Source organism: Pristis pectinata, chromosome 27 (genome assembly GCF_009764475.1).
Source record: "Pristis pectinata isolate sPriPec2 chromosome 27, sPriPec2.1.pri, whole genome shotgun sequence".
In the NCBI taxonomy this organism is placed as follows: Eukaryota; Metazoa; Chordata; class Chondrichthyes; order Rhinopristiformes; family Pristidae; genus Pristis; species Pristis pectinata.
This window is the reverse complement of record NC_067431.1, coordinates 31655147-31667891: the sequence shown is the minus strand read 5'-3', so window position 1 is coordinate 31667891 and position 12745 is coordinate 31655147. Positions and strand designations below refer to the sequence as shown.

General features: G+C 44.0%; 1 protein-coding gene across 4 annotated transcripts in view; it reads left to right on the top strand.

The window, feature by feature from the left end:
• sik2a (salt-inducible kinase 2a) overlaps positions 1–12745 on the top strand; it is a 253352-nt gene that overhangs the window by 223160 nt on the left and 17447 nt on the right. For all 4 annotated transcript variants that reach the window (XM_052040106.1, XM_052040107.1, XM_052040108.1 and 1 more), the window contains 2 exons: positions 10605–10833; positions 12058–12342. In XM_052040106.1, coding sequence (XP_051896066.1) covers positions 10605–10833; positions 12058–12342 — 514 coding nt within the window. The remainder of the gene's footprint in view (positions 1–10604; positions 10834–12057; positions 12343–12745) is intronic.

The following is a 12745-nucleotide window of genomic DNA, read 5'->3' as shown; positions in this document are numbered from 1 at the left end:
TTGACTTCAGGAAGGGGGGCTGTGCACACGTTCCTGTTTTCATCAACAGTGCTAAGGTCGAAAGGGTTGGGAGCTTCAAGTTCCTAGGAGTGAACATCACCAATATCTTGTCCTGGTCCAACCACGTAGACACCACAGCCAAGAAAGCTCACCATCACCTTTACTTCCTCAGGAGGCTGAAGAAATTTGGCAAGAACCCTTTGACCCTCACCAACTTTTATCAATGCACCATAGTAAGCATCCTATCCAGATGCATCACGGCTTGGTATGGTGACTGCTCTTTCCGTGACCGCAACAAACTGCAAATAGTTGTGGACACAGCTCAGAACATCATGGAAATCAGCCTCCCCTCCATGGACTCTGTCAATACTTCTCACTGCCTCAGTAAAGCAGCCAACATAATCAAAGACCTCACCCACCCCAGACATTCTCTCTTCTTCCCCCGTCCCAGTGGGCAGAAGATACAAAAGCTTGATAGCACATACTGCCAGGCTCAAGGACAGCTTCTATCCCACCGTTATAAGACTACTGAACAGTCCCCTTGTATGATATGGTGGACTCTTGACCTCACAATCTACCTTGTTATGGCCTTGCACCTTATTGCCTGCCTGCCTGCACTGCACTTTCTCTGTAGCTGTAACACTTTATTTTGCATTTTGTTATTGCTTTTCCCTTGTACGACCTCAACGCATGGATGTAATGAAATGGCCTGTAAGGATGGCATGCCAAACAAGGTTTTCACTGTACTACGGTACATGTGACAATAATAAACCAATTTACCGGTTTACCTTACATCCAAAATATTTCAAAAGTACCTAGCTGTCTCAGGATTGGCATTCCCTGTCATTATTGAGGAAGACCCAGTAACCCTATCAGTCATAGGCATTAATTATCAATGCTTTTGAGATTTCTTTTTCCTCCTTGTGTCATTTTGGCAAAAATTAATTTTATCTCCAAGTATTTCTGAAGGCAGTTTCTGCAATTATCACCCAGGTCTGAAGAAAAGCATATTTAGCATCTGAGCAGAGAAAACCCATGCAAACTAATCATAACCCTTCACTGTTTCATGAAATCAGACGCTTAGATTCCAGTTTTGAGGAGTCATGGGGTCGGGTCCCTGCCTGTGTACAAGTTTCAAACCTCTAAATTTATTCAGAACAATGCAGATATAATTAGTTGGAGACACAAGAGATTCTGCAGATGCTGGAATCTCGAGCAACACCCACAAAAAATGCTGGAGGAACTCAGCAGATCAGGCATCATCTAGGGGGGGGAAATCAATGTTTTGGGTCGAGATCCTTCGTCAGGATATAATTAGTTGTTCTGTTGTAAAGACTGCGCCTGATAGATATTTCCGAGGAGGAGACAGACGTGAGTTACAATGTTTTTGGAATGTTGGTCTGTGAAGCTAGTTTTTCACACTTGAGGACTCTATCGCAACCCTGGAGACAGTAGGAGGGAGGTTTCCATTTACACATGTGTTTGTTTCCTCTGGGAATTCATCCAAGATGTGGGTGTTAGGGAAAGGGAAGTGTTTGCACCCTGCTTGCCTTTGAATTTAATTACAGGATCAGATTCCGTTGCACGTATCTGTGGGTAGCACTACCGTGGCTTTGCTGAGAATTAATCTTGCTTGCTTTTGTATACATATATTATACTTGCTCTTATGCCAAAGTGACCCCAGTTTGAATGTAACCAATGCACTTAACAAGTAGAATTGATACTGAGAGTAGACTGGCGCTGGTTCCCACTGCAATACCTCAACCATAGAGCCACAGTGGGCCCAATGGCCCCCTTGTTTGCTATAGTTTCAGTGAGTGACGAATGACGGAGAGAGCCAGTTTCCACAGCGGGACACAATCAGCAATTTAAACCTATTAACTATTTTTGAACTCAAAGTTGCCGTATGCTTTGGTCACCATCATGTTAAGTTTTCAAAGTAACTGGTGTCAAATTTTTGTATTTACCTCAATCACTTGTACTTTTAAACTGCATTCTTTCCACATCACTGGCAATGCCTGGTGTGATTATTTCACAAGCATGAATGACAGAGCTTAAAACAGTATGGTACTCTCTGAATTGAGGTTATTGAGTTAAGCTCAGATATAAAATACTTTAAAAAGCAAATGAACAGGAAGTGATGTGGTTGGTAAGTTGTTACTATGGTATTGTGGCACTTTCTCTGATGTACCCTCTTTGCATTATTATCATGATTATTGGGCGGCATGGTAGTGTAGCAGTTAGCATAACACTATTACAGCGCCAGCGATTGGGGTTCAACTCCCGCTGCTGTCTGTAAGGAGTTTGTATGTTCTCCCCGTGACTGCGTGGGTTACCTCCTGGTGCTCTGGTTTCCTCCCACATTCCAAAGACGTACGGGTTAGTAGGTTAACATGGGTGTAATTGGGCGGTGTGGGCTTTTTGGGCCGGAAGGGCCTGTTACCATGCTGTATAAATAAAATTTTAAAGTTTTTATTATTGTCACCTGTACCGAGGTACAGTGAAAAGCCTTGTTTTGCATGCTATCCATACAGATCATTTCATTACATCAGTAAATTGAAGTAGTACAAAGGAAAACAATAACAGAATACAGAATAAAGTGTTACAGTTACTGAGAAAGTGCAGTGCAGGCAGACAATAACGAGGTCATAACAAACAAGGCCATAATGAGGTAGATTATGAGGTCAAGAGTTCATTTTATCGTACAAGAGGTCTGTTCAACAGGGGGATAGAAGCTGTCCTTATTGTCATATGATCAGGTTTCAGATCTCTCAGTGGGAGAGCATTTTGGAGACAGTGACCATAACTCCTTGATCTTTACCACAGCCTTGGAGAGGGATAGGAGCAGATGATATGGGAAAGTATTTAATTGGGGGAGGGGGAATTATGATGCTATTAGGCAGGAACCATAGAACAATACAGCACAATACAGGCCCTTTGGCCCACCATGTTGTGCCGCCCTTCAAACCACACCTAAGACTATCTAAACCCTTCCTCCCACATGTCCCTCTACCTTAAATTCCTCCATATGCTTATCTAACAATCTCTTGAACTTGTTCAATGTATCAGCCTCCACCACCACCCCAGGCAGTGCATTCCATGAACCAACCGCTCTCTGGGTGGAAAACCTTCCTCTGACATCTCCCTTGAACTTCCCACCCATTACCTTAAAGCCATGTCCTCTTGTTTTGAGCATTGGTGCCGTGGGAAAGAGGCGCTGACTGTCTACTCTATCTATTCCTCTCAATATCTTGTGTACCTCTGTCATGTCTCCCCTCATCCTCCTCCTGTCCAATGAGAACAGCCCTAGCTCCTTTAGTCTCTCCTCATAATCCGTACTCTCTAATCCAGGCAGCATCCTTGTAAATCTCCTCTGCACCCTTTCCAATGCCTCCACATCCTTCCTATAATGAGGCGACCAGAACTGGACACAGTACTCTAAGTGTGGTCTAACCAGAGTTTTGCAAAGCTGCAACATCACTTTGCGGCTCTTAAACTCGATCCCCCGACTTATGAAAGCTAACATCCCATAAGCTTTCTTAACTACCCTATCTACCTGTGAGGCAACTTTCAGTGATCTGTGGATATGAACCCCCAGATCCCTCTGCTCCTCTACACTGCCCAGAAGCCTGCCATTTACCTTGTACTCCGCCTTGGAGTTTGTCCTTCCATAGTGTACTACCTCACACTTCTCTGGATTGAACTCCATCTGCCACTTGTCAGCCCAGCTCTGCATCCTATCAATATCCCTCTGCAAGCTTCGACAGCCCTCCACACTATCCACAACACCACCAATCTTTGTGACATCTGCAAACTTGCTAACCCAGCCTTCCACCCCCTCATCTAACTCATTAATAAATATCACAAAAAGTAGAGGTCCCAGAACCGATCCCTGTGGGACACCACTGGTCACAGCCCTCCAATCCGAGTGCACTCCCTCCACCACAACCCTCTGCTTTCTACAGGCAAGCCAATTCTGAATCCACACTACCAAGCCTCCCTGGATCCCTTGGCCTCTGACCTTCTGAAGAAGCCTACCATGCGGAACCTTGTCAAACACCTTACTAGAATCCATGTAGACCACATCTACTACACAACCCTCATCAGTCTTCCTGGTCACCTCCTCAAAGAACCCTCTCAGGCTAGAGAGGCAAGATCTTCCCTTCACAAATCCATGCCAGCTGTCCCTAATCAGTCCATGATTCTCTAAATGTTCATAGATCCTATCTCTTAGAATTCTTTCTAACATCTTACCCACCACAGATGTAAGGCTCACTGGTCTGTAATTCCCTGGACTATCCTTACTACCTTTTTTGAATAAGGGGACAACATTTGCCACCCTCCAATCCTCCGGTACCATCCCCGTGGACAACGAGGACTCAAAGATCCTAACCAACGGTTCAGCAATCTCCTCCCTCGCCTCACGAAGCAGCCTGGGGAATATTCTGTCAGGACCCGGGGACTTACCTGTCCTAATATTTTCTGACAACTCCAACACATCCTCTCTCTTAATATCTACATACTCTAGAACATTACCTTCACCAACACTGTTCTCAGCATCATCAAGACCCCTTTCCTTGGTGAATACTGAAGAGAAGTATTCATTGAGAACCTCACCCACTTCCACAGCTTCCAGGCACATTCTCCCACCTTTGTCTTTAATCGGATCTACCTTAACCCTAGCCATTCTTCTGCTCTTCACGTACGAGAAAAAAGCCTTGGGATTCCCCTTAACCCTACTCGCCAAAGCCTTTTCATGTCCCCTTCTCACTTTCCTCAGCCCTTTTTTAAGTTCCTTCCTTGCTACTCGATATTCCTCATGAGCCCTGTCTGATCCTTGCTGCTTACAGCTTATGTATGCTGCCTCCTTCTTCCTAACTAGTTGTTCCACCTCTCTTGTCACCCATGGTTCCTTCACACTGCCATTCATTCTCTGCCTCACCGGGACAAATTTATCCCTAACATCCTGCAAAAGATCCCTGAACATCGACCACATCTCCATAGCACACTTCCCTTCAAAAATGTCATCCCAATTTACACTCCCAAGTTCTCGTCTTATAGCCTCATAATTTGCCTTTCCCCAATTAAATATCTTCCCATCCTCTTTGCTCCTATCCCCGTCCATGACAATTCTAAAGGTTATGGAGGAATGGTCACTGTCCCCCAGATGCTCACCCACCGATAGATCTGTCACCTGTCCCGGTTCATTACCTAAAACTAGATCTAATATGGCATTCCCTCTAGTCGGCCTGTCAACATACTGTGTAAGGAATCCATCCTGGACATATGGAACAAACTGCGCCCCGTCTAAACCCTTGGCACTAAGTAGGTGCCAATCAATATTTGGGAAGTTGAAGTCTCCCACGATAATAACCCTGTTATTTTTGCATCTTTCCAAAAACTGCCTCCCAATCTGCTCCTCAGTATCCCTACTGCTACCAGGGGGCCTATAGAATACTCCCAGGAGGGTAACTGCCCCTTTCTTGTTCCTAACTTCCACCCATATTGACTCTAGAGAGGATCCTTCTACATTATCTACCCTTTCTGCAGCTGTAACAGTGTCTCTCAGAGTGTAATTTGGAAACAGATGTTCTTGGGGAAGTGCACAGCAGAAATGTGGAGGTTGCTTAAGGAATACTTGCATGGGGTTCTGGATAGGTTTGTCCCATTGAGGCAGGGTAAGGATGGTAGAGTGAAGGAACCGTGGTTGACAAGAGATGCAGACTATCTTGTCAAGAGGAAGGAAAAAGCTTACCTAAGGTTCAGAAAGTATGGATCAGACAGGGCTCTGGAGAGTTACAAGGTAGACAGGAGGGAGCTTAAGAATGGATTTAGGAGAGCTAGAAGGGGGCATGAGAAGGCCTTGGTGAGTCGGATTAAGGAAAACCCCAAGGCTTTCTACACATATGTGAAGAATAGGAGGATGACTAGATGAGGGTAGGACTGATCAGGGATAAAAGAGGAACCATGTGCCTGGAGTCTGAAGAGGTAGGGGAGGTCCTTAATGGATACTTTGCTTCAGTATTCACCAGTGAGAGAGACCTTAATGTTTGTGAGGATAGTGTATGACCAACTGCTACGCTAGGGCATATTGATGTGAAGGAAGATGATGTGCTGGAACTTTTGAAAAACATTAAGATAGATAAGTCACTGGGGCTGGATGGGATATATCCAAGGTTATTACGGGAAGTGAGGGAAGAGATCGCTGTGCCTTTGTCGATGATCTTTGCTTCCTCATTGGCCACAGTAGTAGTGCCAGATGCTTGGAGGGCGGCAAATGTTCCTTTGTTTAAGAAAGGGAGTAGGGACAACCCTAGGAATTACAGACCATGAGCCTTACTTCAGTGGTGGGCAAATTACTGGAGAAGATTCTTAGAGACAGGATTTATGGGCATTTGGAGAAGCATAGGCTGATTAGGGACAGTCAGCATGGCTTTGTGAGGGGCAGGTCGTGCCTCACAAGTCTGATTGAATTCTTTGAGGATGTGACATTTATGAAGGTAGAGCAGTGGATGTGGTGTACTTGGATTTTAGTAAGGTGTTTGATAAAGTTCCTCATGGAAGGTTCATTAGAAAGTCGGGAGGCATGGGATCCAGTGAAGCTTGGCTGTGTGGATTCAGAATTGGCTTGCCCATAGAAGACAGAGGGTGGTGCTAGATGGAGCGTATTCTGCCTGGAGGTCAGTAACCAGTGGTGTTCCCCAGGGACCTGTTCTGGGACCCCTGCTCTTTGTGATTTTTATAAATGACTTGGATGAGGATGTGGAAGGGTGGGTTAGTAAGTTTGCTGATGATACAAAGGTTGGTGGTGTTGTGGATAGTGTAGAAGATTGCTGTAGATTACAACTGGATATTGATAGAATGCAGATCTGGGCTGAGAAGCGGCAGATGGAGTTCAACCCGGAAAAATGTGAAGTGATACACTTTGGGAGATCGAATTTGAAGGCAGAATATAAGGTTAATGGCAGGACTCTTAGCAGTGTGGAGGAACAAAGGGATCTTGGGGTCCACGTCCATAGATCCCTCAAGGTTGCCGCGTAGGTTGATAGGGTTGTTAAGAAGATGTATGGTGTGTTGGCCTTCATTGGTCAGGGTATTGAGTTCAAGAGCCATGAGGTAATGTTGCAGCTCTACAGAACTCTGGTTAGACCACACTTGGGAGTATTGTGTTCGGTTCCAGTCGCCTCATTATAGGAAGGATGTGGAACCTTCAGAAAGTGTGCAGAGGAGATTTACTAGGATGCTGCCTGGATTAGAGAGCATGTCTTATGAGGATAGGTTGAGTGAGCTAGGGCTTTTCTCTTTGGAGAGAAGGAGGATGAGAGGTGACTTGTTAGAGGTGTACAAGATGATAAGAGACATAGATTGAGTGGACAGTCAGAGCCTTTTCCCAGGACAAAAATGGCTAAACACGAGGGGGCATAATTTTAAGGTGATTGGAGGAAGGTACAAGGGGGATGTCAGAGGTAAGTTTTTTTACACAGAGAGTGGTGGCTGCGTGGAATACACTGCCAGCAGAGGTTGTGGGGGCAGATACATTAGGGACATTTAAGAGGCTCTTAGATGGACACATGAATGATTGAGAAATGGAGGGCTATGTGGGAGGGAAGGGTTAGATAGATATTAGAGTAGGATATAATGTCGGCACGACATTGTGGGCCGAAGGGCCTGTACCCTGCAGTAATGTTCTGTATGTTAAGCAATAAAATATCTTGCGCACCAGGTAGTGATTACGAAGAAAGCAGGTAGTTTTATCAATGAAAATGAGAGAAAAAACAAAGTGCAATTAGAAGGTGGTGTATTCACAGTAAAACAAGAAACTTTCTCATTTAAACTAGCTTCAGGTCAGTTAGGTTGAAGTCTTGATTTCAGATTTTAAAACCTGAGCTTTATCTGCAAATCCCCCTTTCATTACTGTGCAGAACCAGAGTGTCAGAAGGGCTTTGCCTCAGGTTGAAGGCAACAGTCTCTGGAATTGAGTGGTTGTGAGGTTGGGAGTAACAAATCTGACGTTGGTGAGGTCAGCACTTTCTACTGGTCCCAAAACTAAAGTCAAACAACAAAGTAATACTATTTTCTGAACCGAGAGTGAATTCAGAAATCGGAAGTGCAAAGGGACTTGGGGGTCCTAGTGCAGGATTCCCTAAAGGTTAACTTGTAGGTTAAGTCTGTAGTAAGGAAGGCAAATGCAATGCTAGCATTCATTTCGAGAGGACTAGAATATAAAAGCAAGGATGTAATGCTGAGGCTTTATAAGGCAATGGTCAGACCACATTAGGAGTATTGTGAGCAATTTTGGGCCCCATATCTAAGGAAGTGTGTGCTGGCATTGGAGACGGTCCAGAGCTGGTTTACAAGAATGATCCTGGGAATGAAAGGGTTAACATATGAGGAGTATTTGATGGCTTTAGGCTTGTACTCGCTGGAGTTTAGAAGGATGGGGGGGTGGGATGGGGGGTGGATCTAATTGAAACCTACTGTGAATATTGAAAGGCCTGGATAGAGTGGATGTGGAGAGGATGTTTCCAGTAGTGGGAGAGTCTAGGACCAGAGGGCACAGCCTCAGAATAGAAGGATGTCCCTTTAGAACAGAAATGAGGAAGAATTTCTTTAGCCAGAGGGTGGTGAATCTGTGGAATTCATTGCCACAGATGGCTGTGGAAGCCAAGTCATTGGGTGTATTTTAAGCAGAGATTGATAGGTTCTTGATTAGTATAGGTGTCAGAAGTTACAGGGAGAAGGCAGGAAAATGGTGTTGAGAGGGAAAAATAAATCAGCCGTGATCGAATGGCAGATAGACTTGATGGGCTGAATGGCCTAATTCTGCTCCGATGTCTTATGGTCTAAAGGAAGACCACTTATCTTTTGGGAGGCTGGTTGCTTTTTTGAACAGAGAAGGCAGAGAAGATTGAAGGTAAACAAATTGAGAGACCTAGATTGGATGAATGAGGGAACTGTTTCCCAAAAAGAGAGGCCAGGAACTGAGCGGCATAGGTTTAAGGGATTGGTAGACAGATCAAAGAGGAACTTAAGTAATTTTCTTTTCACTGAGAAGGCAATAGGTGGAAGATGGACAGATCGAGATAGATTATTTTATTTGATCTATTTGAAAATATGTCCAGCAAAATAATTGTGTTTTTCTCACAGCACTCCTCCCCACCCCCAACACCTAATTTCTACTAATAATAAAAACTCCATTTCTGATGTCACAAAACCTCTCGGGAGATGAGGGAGAAACTGAAATGGAGCAGTGCAGAAAGAGAGTTGTCTTGGCTGGAAATATGGAGCAATCTGTTGTGAGTCTTGTGAGATTTAGATATTAGGTTGAACCACAAGGAATTCACCAATAGATATGATTTGAAATGTCCTTATGTTAAGGTATGAGGATGCTTTTTATCTGCACACCAGAGAGAGAAGAAAGAATTTGTGACAAAGAAAAGGAAATTGCTCCATCGGAAACTGAGCACCCTGAGCAGAGTGCTGCTTCGGTTAAGAGGAAGTGACTCAGACACGACACTCAGTGATAAACTGAGTGATCAGAATAGAGGAAATGCTTTTGGTATTTCCAGAATCTTCTGACTGAGCACTTCTGAATTGCAGAATATTTCCCTGTTCATTGAGAACATGTCAGAACATTTTGTTATGAACATTCTGGATTTTGCAGTGACTCACTATACTTTTCCACATCCACATTAATTACTTCACATCTTTGCTTTTATACCACTATGGAGTCATCATTACCATGAACTAAATTTTTACTCAACTATTGCAACTGCAACAAAACCAGCAAATGCAAGCAGTACTCAGCAAGTCAGACAGTTCCAGTATCTCAAGTTAATTATTGTTCTTGAGTTCTGACAACATGTCATTGATTTGAAACAATAACTCTTCAGGGATGCTGTCTGTCCTGCTGAGTATTTTCAGCAATTTTTGATTTTGGACTTCCAGCATGCAGCATTTTGTCTTATTTTTGCAGGTTTTTGTAATTTCTCACTGAGGGAAGCAACGGCACTGAAACAGGGCCTTCAGCCCAACTCATTCATGCTGACTATGTTGCCCAGCGAGCTATTCCCATCTGCTTGCATTTGGCCCATAGCCCTCTAAACCACTGGTATATAGAAAGGAGGATAAATACAAGAAAGAGAAAGGTGGAAGAATGTCTAACTCTGGTTAGATAAAGAGGGATGAAAGATTCATGTGGAGCATCAAAACCAGTATGGGCCGAATAGACTGCACATTCTATGACAAAGAGATTTGCCTTACCCATGCAAGTCCTATAGTGCAAACAATGTGCTTAAGGAAAACCTAAACTGTTTAAAGAACCGTGTGACCATTTGAAGAGCCATAATCCACAAACCTATGGGTCAGTATATAGACCTGATGGGCTGAATGGTCATCTCCTGTGCTAGAAATTTTTATAAATCTATGAAAACTGAAAGTTGTATGAATTAGGAGTAAAATTCCCTGTCTGGGATAACAGTGGAAGGAAATCACTGAAATGTTTGCAATTTATTCACCACTTTTCCATGGATAAAATCTCCATTAAAATGACCAGTGACTAAAGCCTTATGATTGGTGACTAATAGATTGACCAATTTTCACAGGTGAATGGTTGCCTCCTTGATCCTTTGCCTCCTTCAATATCAAGGAAAGGATGCCCACCATCTCCAAGCAACATGATGGAGACATCTATTGATGAAGGGATAGAGACAGAGGATGACTCTGAAGAGGATCCTGCCCAGGTCTATGCATCCTTTCAGGCAATGCGATGTGGCCAGAGACGCCACACTCTCGCTGAAGTCACCAACCAACCAATCGTGTTGCCAAGTACAGGTAGGAAGGGATTGTCCTCTGAAGAGGTTCAGATGTCTCAGCTACACTTCCAAGAATGGCTGTAGCCCTTCAATTTCCATAATCATCAACTTTAAGAGTGAAAATTTGGAGATTACAGGACCATGAAAAGCAGCACAATTAACCCAAACTTATTTTACTCCATATCAGGAATGGAAACTGGGCATGTATTTTGTTTTGCACACCCTAGCTCAGATTGGAGCATAGCTGTTGATGCAGATTTAAGATAATTGGCAAAGGTATCGCAGAGATGAGGAGAATGTTTTTTCCCTTCTGCAGTGATTTATGATCTGGAATACACTCTCTGAAGTAATGGTGCAACCACTTTGTGGAATTAGATAAACCCTTCAAAAGAAAACATTTACATGGCTGTGAGGAAACAGTGGATTAGAAATTATTGGACAGCTGTTTCAGAAAAAGTCCTACTCGGCAAGAATGGTCAAATGGCCTTGTTTTGTGCAGTGTTATTCCATTCTATTCTCTTCTAGCTGTGAATGTCTCAGACTTTGGGTGGAGTATTAGAACCTACCTTATCTCTTGGTTTCATTTTTCACATTTAATCATTATCGATGGAGACAAACATTGACCACAGGGAACAACACAGTTGTCCGATTGAATCTTGGCTCCATCAGATCAAGATGTACCTTTGTCCTGCCCTGACAAGGATGCACTGTGCTGGGCTGTGAGGTCCCAACAATGACATGACCTGGTCTGCCTGACCCCAGTACCTCTTCAACAGTCGGGCACACAGTGGTATTCCCAATCCAGCAGCTTGTCCACAGTGGAGAGAAAGAGAACTTTTTGTGGTGTTTGTCTATGCCAAGTTAGAACAGTACCAGTTAAAGGAATAAACTTGTTTTTATACAGCCAATTACATCAATATTGCCTTCACACAGTGCTCCCACAAAACACAACAGTAACTCCAGTGAATGTGTGAGAAAACTCATTCCCATTGTTAACATTTCAATAGGTGTATCCACTGGCTGACGGAAACTAACAGTGGGAACAGTTCTCACTCCCCCATAGAGGCTGCTGGAATGTGCTCAGGAAACATTGGGTGAAATTTAGACCTGCCACTCTAAGATGCTTCAAGGTTATTCGTTAGTAACAAAGTTACATAAATCTTTAGGGTGTGCTGCCAGGGACTGAGGTTACCTCAGTAAGTGAGTTTAATTTCCCTAATGTCTCTGCTGTGCCCCAACACAGGGAAGCTGTTCACTGTCGGGAATAATCCATCCTTGGGGAGTGTTGATTCTGAATATGACATGGGACTGATGCACAGCGAGCTCAGCATATTGGAGGACACGCCACCTCTGGCAGAGGTTGTACTTGCCAACCAACCAATGACACGGATGACCCCACCACTGATTGGCATCAAGCCACCAAATCCAGCAATGGAGGCACTGACATCACAGAAACGCGAGGTGCAGAACCGGTCGCCAGTCAGCTTCCGAGAGGGTCGAAGAGCTTCAGATACATCTTTAACACAAGGTGACGACCTAACCTCTCCCACATATAGACATGTCTAAGTGCTGAGTCAATAATAGGTAACAGCCCGGAAGCAGTGTGAAACTGGCTCCTATATTAGGTTCCACTGTCACTTCACTCTTATAGTAACTAAGAGGCTCCCAAGTGTTTGCAATTGCTTATTCTGCAATAGGGATCAAAACTCATTGTCAGTGAATGATTTCATAGCTTTTGTTTCTGCTGCCCTCTCTGACAGACCACTCCAGGTTCCAGTGAGCAACTTGTCTTACAGTTATGGTTTAATTTATTCCATCCCATTCACCTTGCCATTTTGGTGGGTGGGGGTGGGTATTTTCTGCAGTCTGGGCCATTTCAGAGGGTGGTCAAAAGTCAACCAAATGTGGAGTCACAAATTGACTAATGAGTG